Consider the following 11,136-nt stretch of genomic DNA (forward strand, 5'->3'; position numbering starts at 1 on the left):
CCTATATTCTGCAAATGAGATCAATGAACTGTTACGGTTACATCATTCCACTTTTCAAGGCATTCACTACCCTTATCGAAATTGTTCTTCAAAGTCCAAAAATGTCTAGAGGAAACTTACAATAATATACTTGTAGAAACAAGTGCGTCCACAAAATGCCTTATAGCACAAATGTACCAATAGTATCGGAAATAATAATGTTAACAACATAAGAAATGATTAATAATGAATAAGGGCTAAAACCGAACTATGAGATGAGATCAGACATATAAGCATCCAAACGAAGGAGTAAAATTAAATACTTAAAACCAAGAAAACACAAAATACAACATAACAAAGATAACAAACTTGCAATAGAAAAGATCAAACAAATAAAATATTCCATGTTTCAGCAAGCGAAGAAGCAGTACTGAAATCGTGTTTCCTACTGGATTGTAACAGAAATTATGAGAACAAAATTATAACAGATTTAAAGAAAGTCTAGGAGAGCATTAAAACAACCAGATTAATGGTACTCATTATAGTTCAAATGTAATCAATCTTAAAACTGTGTCAAAATCATGCAATATCATAAAATATTAATAGCTAACTTGGGGTCGTAGTTGTGTCGGACGATGCGGTGCTACTTGTGGTAGACGCTGCACAAGTATGACAAATAAATAAAACAGTATGACATGATCATAAGTGAAATGCCAAAAAGTTTCAGCTCTTACACTGGACGGAAGGGTTGCAAGTTTCTGATTCGACAATAACAATTGTGCTAATCCTATTTTGGTTATTCGTAATAAAACGGTGTCAGTTTCAAATGATAGTGGCATTAATCTACATTATAATACGACAGCTCAAACGCGGAATACTGACAGATACATTATATTCATTGCACACTTTTTCAAATATTTGAATGCATGCAAGTAAATATGGAACGTGAAGTAAGAGTGAAAAGTGAAAAAGAGAAGGAACGAAGTAGAATAAAACTATAAGAGAGAGCATGTTTTTAGATATCTCTTCATATACGCAGATGTCTCAGGAAACGATTACGTTTTGCAATCCGACAACACTGCAGATTTCATCTTGGACTTTTTTATTAGCGTGCTTACATGATCAAAATTACGAACAATAAATTCATTTGAAACGAGATAAATCTGATAATGAAAGTGTATCTTTAGAAGTTAGTGAGAGACAGGAAGAGAGTGAAAGAGACAGAGATATTGTACACACTGGAAGTGTTTGGTGGGCTCATCGTACATATCATCTGCGAACCCATACACCAGCAATAGCTTTGACAATAATCATTGGCTATGAACGTATCCCCGTCATTATACACCTGCCCATTGTATACACATTGCCTCGCCGCTGAAAACATAAGATATCCCTGATATTATTCAATACCTTTGTGTACAATGTATCGGTAAATATAAATAATTATCTTGATTGTTTGATTTGACTTAATGACATAATTAACATTATAAAAAGTGGGTATTCATGTAATGGTGTGGATGGTCAGGAATGCCTACTCTTAAAACGGATCTACTCTAAAAATAGAATCACTTTAAATCTAAATGATACTGTTATCCTTGCCTGAGAAGGATGACAAATAAAATAGAGAAAATGCCATGTCTGATCTTTTATACATTATTGGAACAAAATCTACAGAGGGGTTTACCGATATTATGTCGTTTGACCCCAGGAGCATCGGATATTTCAGTGTACTTGACGATTACAAAATCAAGGATACAATATTATGTGTGTGCCTGTGTGTGTAGGTACAGTCTCACTGTTAGTATTCGATACTTGTATGTAATAGAAAAAGTATATATTAAGTGTTATGATTTGACTTACCACGATAATGAACATTATGAAATTGATATAATGATGTAATGGTCTAAATGGTCGCGAATTATGTAATGTGACGAACGGCACATTTAGTACACGGTAGTAATTGCTTTATCATGCAGAAAGAAGCAGTATCATAGCAATAAACGCTATATGTCTCAATCACGAATGGGAAACACTCTCTTCCTCCAAATCTTCTAATATAATGGATTCCCTAATCAGACAGAAAACTTGCAATGTCTCAAATGAGTGCATCAATATTTCATGATCCTGTTCAACCGTGACAGAAAACATGGCAATCTTTCATTTTTATCCCCTTCTATCTCACTTTTACTGCGTCCCTCTCTCTCTTTAGTTCCAAAACAACGGACGGGATACAGATCTAAGTATGTCTCCTTCTTCTCAATGTAGGCAATGGACCAAATGCAGGGAATGTTCGCTCGTGTAACCCGAGACTTTTGGAACAACAGGTGTGATGCTGGAAATTTGTTAATCTAATCATGTATAGTATTTTCACTCAAACAACTCATTGTCTGAAAGTCAGATTAGTGCAATGATATGGTTACATATATCGACTCTTAAGGTACACATTAAATTCATCGATATTTTTATTTTTATTTTCAAACATACACAGAAGGAACGTACACTGATTCACTGATGAAAACATCTGAGTAAATATTGAGTAAATGCTTCATTATTTTCCAAACTAAACGAATTAACTAGGTAAGGAATGATTTATAGCGAACAAGACCTAAAATTAAGTGACTGGATATTTAAATGAACAACTAATGGCCGTACAAGGAAGGATAAAACTTAAAAGCAACCAAAACAATGTGCAACTTTAAATATGTAAAACCAACAAAACATATAATGCTACATAGAAAAGAAAGCAAGGATTGGAAAAGAAAACAAAATTATGTCATATTTCATGCATCGGAATGGGAAGAAGCACTACTGAAATCGTGGCTACTACAACATCGGAAACAAAGGTATGACAAGAAAAATATGTATGATTCAATCACATTATATGAAGCAAAGCATTCGAGAAAATGGTGATCTGTTCAAATTTAATTAAATGTAAAAAACGGTATCAATACCATGCAATGGCACAAAATGTCAATAACTTACTTGTGCTCGTAGTTGTTTCTGGCGAAGTGGTGGTACTTGTTGCAGACGCTGCCAAAAGAGGACACATATATCAAATTAGGACTGAAATGCCAAAAGAGTTTGAGATATTATGTTGGATGGAAGGGTAATAGGTTTCTGACACGACAATTACTATTGTGTTACTCCAGAGTTTGCGATTTATACTAACCCAATTGGTTTTAAATGACATAGTCATTACATTATAACACTGTACAGTTGCTTAAAACCGCAATACTGTAGGTGTCAGAATTTGCAAGACGTTAATTACTGCAAACATGTGAATCTTGGTATGTAAATAAAGAATGTAAAGGAAGTGAAAAATATAAGAATACCGTATACGCGGGGACGGAAAGAAATAGAAGGAAACTATCAGAGAGGTTTTATGCAGATCTCTCTCTCTTTCTCTCTGCGCACACACACATTCACACATACACACACACACACACACACACGCGCACACACACACACACACACACACACACACACACACACATATATATATATATATATATATATATATATATATATATATATATATATATATATATATATAATCAAATTCCTGAAGAAACAATTCCGACTGAGGAAGATGATTACCTGTTTTGTCTACGCATTGTATTATGTGTATGATTAAACACGGTTACCAACGCACATTTTTGCAATCTGGCAACGGTGAAGGGTGCATCATATGTGTATTGTTTAAGTTAATTTGCCTTCATAGTCAAACTACGAATGATTGATTCATATGATAACGTAATAAATCTAAACATTGCGTCTACAAGATATAATATTGCGTAAATACACCAATAGTATCGGAAATAAAAGCATTAACAACATAAGGAATGATTAGTGATGAACCGGAACAAAACCGAATTGAATGAATGTTAAAATGAATAACGAATAACCGTATTACATAAGAGCAGACTTATAAGCAACCAGCACAATGAGTAAAACTAAATATTTAAAACAAGCAAACCGCAAGATACAGCACAACAAAGACAACAAAAAATCAGTAGAAAATATCAAACAAATAACATATTCCATGTTTCAGAAAGCGTAGAAATTTATAAATAATAAAATCGCGCTTACGTCTGCATTGTAAATGAAAGTTTGAAAATAAAATTATAACCGGTTTATAGCAAGTCTAGTAAAGCATTAAAAACCCTCAGCTTATTGTTGCTCATCCTCGTTCTATTTTAATTAATTTAAAAATTGTCTCACTTTCATGCAACATCACAAAGTACTAAAAACTTACTTGGGGTCGCAGTTGTGTCAGACAATGTGGTGCTACTTGTGTTAGACGCTGCAAGATTATGATCAATATATAAAACAGTATGAATTGATCATGACTGAAATGGCAAAAAACAAATTCAGCTCTTACATTGGACGGAAGGGTTTTAAGTTTATGACTTGACAATCACAATTGTGCTAATACTATTTTGGTTATTCTTAATAACTGTGTCGGTTTTAAATGATAGTGACATTAATGCACATTATAATACAAATGCTCTAAAACCGAACTTTGATCTGTAAACTTTTACACAATGCGCACTATTTCAATTATTTGAATGCTAGTTATAAAAATATAGAACGTAAACTAAGAGTGAAAACCGAAAAAGAGAAAAGGAAAGAAATTAAGGAGAACTATAAGAGCGATGATTTGTCTGTAGCTATCTATCGCTTCATTGACGCAAATGTCTCAGGAAATATATCAGATAAAGTAAGATGACCACGTGTCTTGTTTAGAACATTAGGTATATTAGTGTTCCTCTGATTACGCACGATTACGTTTTACAATCCGTCATCACTGCAGAATGCATCATGGACTTTTTTTATTATTGTGCATACATGATCAAAATTACGAAAAATACATTCATTTGAAACGTGATACATCTGCTTATAAACAGTGTATCTTCAGAACTTAATGAGAGACAGAAAGAGAGTGAAAGAGAAAGAGATATTGTACACACTGGAAGTGTGAGGTTGGCACATCGTACATATCATGTGCGAACCCATACACCAGCAATAGCTTTGACAATAATCATTGGCTATGAACGTATCCCCGTCCTTATACACCTGCCCGTTGTATACACATTGCCTCGCCGCTGAAACCATAAGATGTCACTGATATTATTCAATACATTTGTATACAATGTATCGGAAAAAATAAATCATTATCTCTATTGTTTGATTTGACTTAATGACATAATTAATATTATAAAAAATGGGTATTAATGTAATGGTGTGGATGGTCAGGAATGCCCAATCTGAAAACGAATCTACTCTAAAAATAGAATCACCTTAAATCTAAATGACACTGTTATACTTGCCTGAGAAGGATCACAAATAAATAGAGAACATGAAATGCTATGAATGATCCTTTATACATTATTGGAACCATATCCATAGGGGAGCTTACCAATATTATGTCGTTTGACCCTACAAGCATCATATATTTTATTCTACGTGACAATTACAAAATTCAGGAGACAGTAGGGAGTGTGTGTGCCTGTGTGTGTAGGTACAGTGTCACTCTTATTATTCGATACTTGTATGCACTATATAACGGAAAAAGTATATTTTAACTGTCATGATTTGACTTACCAAGATAATGAACTTTATGAAATTGATATAATGATGTAATGGTATGAATGGTCACAAATTATGTAATGTGACGAAAGTACATTTAGTACACGGTGGTAATCGCCTTATCATGCAGAGAGGAGAAGTAATAAACGCTGTCTGTCTCAATCATCAATGGCAAACACTCTCTTCCTACAAATCGTCTAATATAACGGATTCCCTAATCAGACGGAAAACTTGCAATGTCTCAAATGAGTACATAAATGTTTCATGATCCTGCTCAACGGTGACAGAAAACGTTACAATCTTCGGCATTTCTCGCCTTCTATCTCGCTTTTCCCTCTCTGTCTTGTTCCAAAACAACGGACGGGAGGCAGATCTAAGTATATGTCCTTCTTCTCAATGTATGCAATGGACAAAATGCAGGGAATGTTTGCACGTGTAACCCGGGTAGGCATTATCTTTGTTTAGAGTCTTTCCGGGAAACGGGTGTAATGCTGCAAATTTGTCAATCTATGCATTTATAGCCTTTTCACTCAAACAACCCATAGCCTGAAAGTAAGTTTAGGTCAATGCTATGGTTACATATATCTACATGTAAGGCCCTTATCGAAAGTATTCTTTTTGTTTTCAAACATACACAGAAGGAATGTAAATTGATACACTGATAAAAGCAAGTGAGTAAATTGTGAACAAATGGTTCAGTATTTTTCAAACTAAGCGAATTAACTACGTAAGGAATGATTTATAACGAACAAGAGCTACACCTTAATTCAATGGAGATTTAAATGAACAACCAATGGCCATACAAGGAAGGTCAGACTTAAAAGCAACCGAAATAGTAACATGATCTATTTAAAGCCAACAAGACACGTAATGCTACGTAGAAAAGACAACAAGCAATATGAAAGAAAACAAAATTATATCATATTTTATGCCTCAGAAGGGGAAGGATAACTACTGAAATCGAGGCTAATACAACATTGGAAACGAAGGTATGAGAAGCAAATAATGTCTGATTCAAGGACATTCCATGTAGCAAAGCATTAGAGAAAATGGTGATCTGTTCAAACTTAATTAAATGTAAAAACGGTATCAAAAATATCATGTAATATCACAAAATGTCAATAGCTTACTTGTGGTTATAGTTGTTTCTGGCGATGTGGTGATACCTGTTGCAGACGCTGCAACAGGAGCACAAATATATCAAATTAGGTTTCAAAAGCCGAAAGAGTTTCAGCTATTATATTTGATGGAATGGTTATAGGTTTCTGACACAACAATTACAATTGTGCTACTCCTGTGTTTGCTAAATATACTAACGGTGTCAGTTTTTAATGATATAGTCATTACATTATATCATTGTACAATTGTTTAAAACCGCAATGTTGTAGGTGTCAGAATTTGGAAGAAGATAATTGCTACAAATATTTTAACGTTGGTATGTAAAAAAAAGAATATAGAGAAAGTCTAATAGGTGTGAATACTGTATACGTGCGAACGGAAAGAAATAGAAGGAAATTATCAGAGAGGTTTTATGCGGATCTCTCTCGATCTAACAAATTCCTGAAGGAACAATTCTACGTATTGTATTATGTGTAGGATTAAACACGATTACCTACGCACATTTTTGTAATCTGGCAACGGTGAAGGGTGCATCATATGTGTATTGTTTATGTTAATTTGCCTTCATAGTCAAACTACAAATGATTGATTCACATGATAACGTAATACATCTAAATATTGCGTCTACAAGATATAATATTGCGTAAATGCACGAATATTATCGAAAATAAAAACATTAACAACATAAGGAATGATTAATAATGAACAGGATCTAAAACCAAACTAAACGGACGTCAAAATGACTAACGAATAACCGTATTACATATGAGCAGGCTTATATGGAACCCACACAATGAGTAAAACTAAATATTTAAAACAAACAAAACGCAAAATACAACACAACAAAGACAACAAACAAGCAGTAGAAAAGATCAAACAAATAAGATAGTCCATGTTTCAGCAAGCGAAGAAGCACTGCTGAAATCGTGCTTACTCCTGCAGTGTAAATGAAAGTATGAGAATAAAATTATAACAGGTTTAAAACAAGTCTAGGAAACAAAAACATGCAGTTTAATGTTACTCATTATCATTCAAATTTAATTAATTTACAAACTGTGTTAATTTCATGCAATATCACAAAATATTAAAAGCTTACTTGGGGTCGCAGTTGTTACTGTCGATGTGGTGCTACTCGTGGTAGACGCTGCAAAATTATGACAAATAAATAAAATAAATAAAACAGTGTGACATGATCATGAGTGAAATGGCAAAGAGTTTCAGCTCTTAAAATTTATAAAACAACATGACATTATGATGACTGAAATGCCAAAAAGAGTTTCAGCTATTACATTGGACGAAAGGGTTGTAAGTTTCTGACTTGACAATAACAATTGTGTTAATACTGTTTTGTTTATTCTTGATAACGGTGTCAGTTGTTAAATGATAGTGGCATTAAGCTACATTATAATACAACTGCTCAAAAGCTGAATACTGACATGTACAATTTTACACAAGGCACCCGTCTTCAATTATTTGAATGCTAGTATGTAAATATAGAACATGAACTAACAGTGACGACTGAAAAAGACAGAGGGAACGAAATAAAAGAAAACCATAAGGGAAAGGACTTTTTATAGGTATCTATCTCTTCATATACGCAAATGTCTCAGGAAACAGATCAGACTGCGTAAGATGACCACATGTTTTGTTTAGGTATATTAGTGTTCATATGATTAAGTACAATTATGTTTTGCAATCCGACAACACTGCAGATTGCATCTTGGGCTTTTTTTTATTTTTGTTCATACATGATCAAAATTACGAAACTTACATTTATTTGAAACGTGATACATCAGTTTATGAACAGTGTATCTTCCGAAATTAGTGATAGAAAGAAGAGAGTGAAGACGACAGAGATATTGTACACAACTGGAAGTCTGAGGTGGGCACATCGTACATATGATCTGCGAACCCACACACCAACAGTAGCTTTGACAATAATCATTGACTATGAACGTATCCCCGTCCTTATACACCTGCCCGTTGTATACACATTGCCTCGCCGCTGAAACCATAAGATGTCACTGATATTATTCAATACATTTGTATACAATGTATCGGAAAATATAAATCATTATCTTGATTGTTTGATTTGACTTAATGACTTAATTAACATTATAAAAAGTGTGTAGTATTGTAATGGCGTCGATGGTCAGGAATGCCTACTCGGAACACTGATCTACTCGAAAGAACATAATCACTTTAAATCTAAATGGTAATGTTATCCTTGTCTGAGAAGAATGGTAAATAAAATATTGAAAATGCCATGTCTGATTCTTTATACATTATTGAACCAAATCCACATGGGTGTTTGCCGATATTATGTCGTTTGACTCAACGAGCATCAGATTCTTTAGTCTACTTGAAAGTTACAAAATTAAGGAGACATTAGTGTGTGTGTGTGTGTGTGTGTGTGTGTGCGTGTGTGTGTTTATGTGTGTGTAGGTAGCGAGTCACTGTTATTGTTCGATATGTTATGTACTATAACGAAAAATGTAAAAAGTCATTTTTAAATGTTATGCTATGATTTATCGAGATAATGAACATTATGAAATGTTAATAGTGATGTAATGCCATGAATGGACACGAATTCCTTCTTGTGACGAAATTACATATAGTACACGCTGACTATTGCCTTGCAATGAACAGAGAAGCAGTATCACATTATAAAACTCTCTGTGTCTCAATCACCAATGGGAAACAATCTCTTGCCCCGAATCATCTAATATAACGGAGTCCCTAATCAGACGAAAAACTTTCAATGTCTCAAATGAGTACATAATTGTTTCATGTTGCTGCTCAACGGTGACAGAAAACGTGGCAATCTTTCATCTTTCTCTCTCGCTCTATCCCGCTTTTGCTGCGTCCCTCTCTCCCTTTTTCCAAATCGACTGACGGTATGCAGATCTAACCATATGTTCTTATTCTCTATGTAGGCAATGGACACAAATGTAGGGAATATTTGCACGTGTAATTCGAAAAGGCATCACCTTCTTTAGCGGCCTTTCCAATAACAGGTGTACTGCTGAACATTTGTCAATCTAAACATTATAGTCCTTTCACTCAAACAACCTGTCTGAAAGTGATGTTAGTACAATAATATGGTTACATATATGGACTTTTAAGCCACACATTGTCATTAACGAAATTAATCTTTTTTTCAATCATACCCCATGAGAAACGTACATTGAGATATTTATAACAACGTTTGAGTAAGTATTGAGTAAATATGACTTTACTTTCCGAACTAAACGAATTAACTACGTGAGGAATAATTTATAACTAACAACATCTAAACCTCAATTGAATGGGGACTTAAATGAATGACTAATAGACGTACAAGAAAGGATCAGACTTAGAAGCAACCGAAACCATGTGTAACTCCAAATATTTGAAAACAAAAATATACATAATGATACATAGCAACGACATCAAGCAATAGAAAAGGGAAGAAGCATTGCCGAATTCGTGGCTAAACCGACATTGGAAACGAAGGTATGAGAAGAAAATTATGTCTGATTCAAGGACAGTAAATGATGCTAAGCATTAGAGAAAATGGTTATATGTTCAAATAAATTAAATGCAAACATCGGTATCAATACCATACGATATCACAGAATGTCAACAGCTTACTTGTTGTCTTAGTTGATTCTGGCGATGTGGTGGGACTTATTGCAGACGCTGCAAAAAGAGTACAAATAAATCAACCAGTATGACATCATCATGAGTGAAATGCCAGTTTCATCTCTTAAACTGGACGGAAGGGTTTTAAGTTTCTGAATCGACTATAAAAATTGTGTAATACTATTTTGGTTATCGTAATAACGATGTCAGTTCCTAATTAATAGTGGCATTAATTTACATGATAATACAGTTGCTCAGAAGCTAAATACAGACATATATGATTGTACACGATGCTCACTTCATAAAATATTTGAATGCTAGTATGTAAATATAGAACGTGAAGTAAGAGTGAATTCTGAAAAAGAGAGAAGGAGAGAAATAAAAGAAAACTACAAGAGATGTTTATAACTGTCTCTTTGTAGACGCTATTACTTCAGGATACAAATCAGAATGAGCAAGATGACCACATGCATAGTTCAGACATATTTGTGTTCATAAGATTAAATACAATTACGATTTGCAATCCAGCAACGCTGCAGATTACATCTTGGACTTGTTTTCATTGTTGTGCATTCATGATTACAACTAACAAAAATGCGTTTAGAACATATGTGATACATTTACTTATGAAATGTGTATTTTTAGAAGTTAGAGAGAGCCAGGAAGAGACTGAAAGAGACAGAGATATTGCACAAACCTGAAGTCTGAGTCGGACACATCGTACATATCGTCTTCGAACCCATACACCAGCAATAGCTGTGACAATAATCATTGGCTATGAAGGCATCCCCGTCCTTATACACCTGCCCGTTGTATACACATTGC

At 34.1% G+C, this 11,136-nt stretch overlaps 1 protein-coding gene across 1 annotated transcript; it reads right to left on the reverse strand.

Annotated features, from left to right (window-relative positions):
- Positions 1-1,162: 1,162 nt before the first annotated feature.
- LOC149794482 (uncharacterized) lies at positions 1,163-11,136 on the reverse strand. Its single transcript, XM_089969122.1, has 8 exons — positions 11,009-11,136; positions 10,321-10,368; positions 8,558-8,692; positions 7,784-7,831; positions 4,950-5,084; positions 4,235-4,282; positions 2,962-3,009; positions 1,163-1,353 (listed from the first exon to the last, which is right to left on the reverse strand). Exons 1-8 carry the CDS (start codon positions 11,052-11,054, stop codon positions 1,163-1,165), a joined length of 699 nt encoding a protein of 232 aa, XP_089825248.1. The 5' UTR covers positions 11,055-11,136.

The sequence above is a fragment of the Sinohyriopsis cumingii genome, chromosome 8, assembly GCF_028554795.1.
Source record: "Sinohyriopsis cumingii isolate HCF-2022 chromosome 8, ASM2855479v2, whole genome shotgun sequence".
Taxonomy (NCBI): Eukaryota; Metazoa; Mollusca; class Bivalvia; order Unionida; family Unionidae; genus Sinohyriopsis; species Sinohyriopsis cumingii.

Coding starts and splice junctions, on each gene's coding strand:
- LOC149794482 (XM_089969122.1), bottom strand. CDS start 11,054: ATGGGTTCGAAGACGATATGTACGATGTGTCCGACTCAGACTTCAG. Junction 8,693..10,320: donor AGAATCAACTAAGACAACAA/GTAAGCTGTTGA, acceptor TTATGGTTTCAG/CGGCGAGGCAATGTGTATAC. Junction 3,010..4,234: donor TGACACAACTGCGACCCCAA/GTAAGTTTTTAG, acceptor CTCTTTTGGCAG/CGTCTGCAACAAGTACCACC.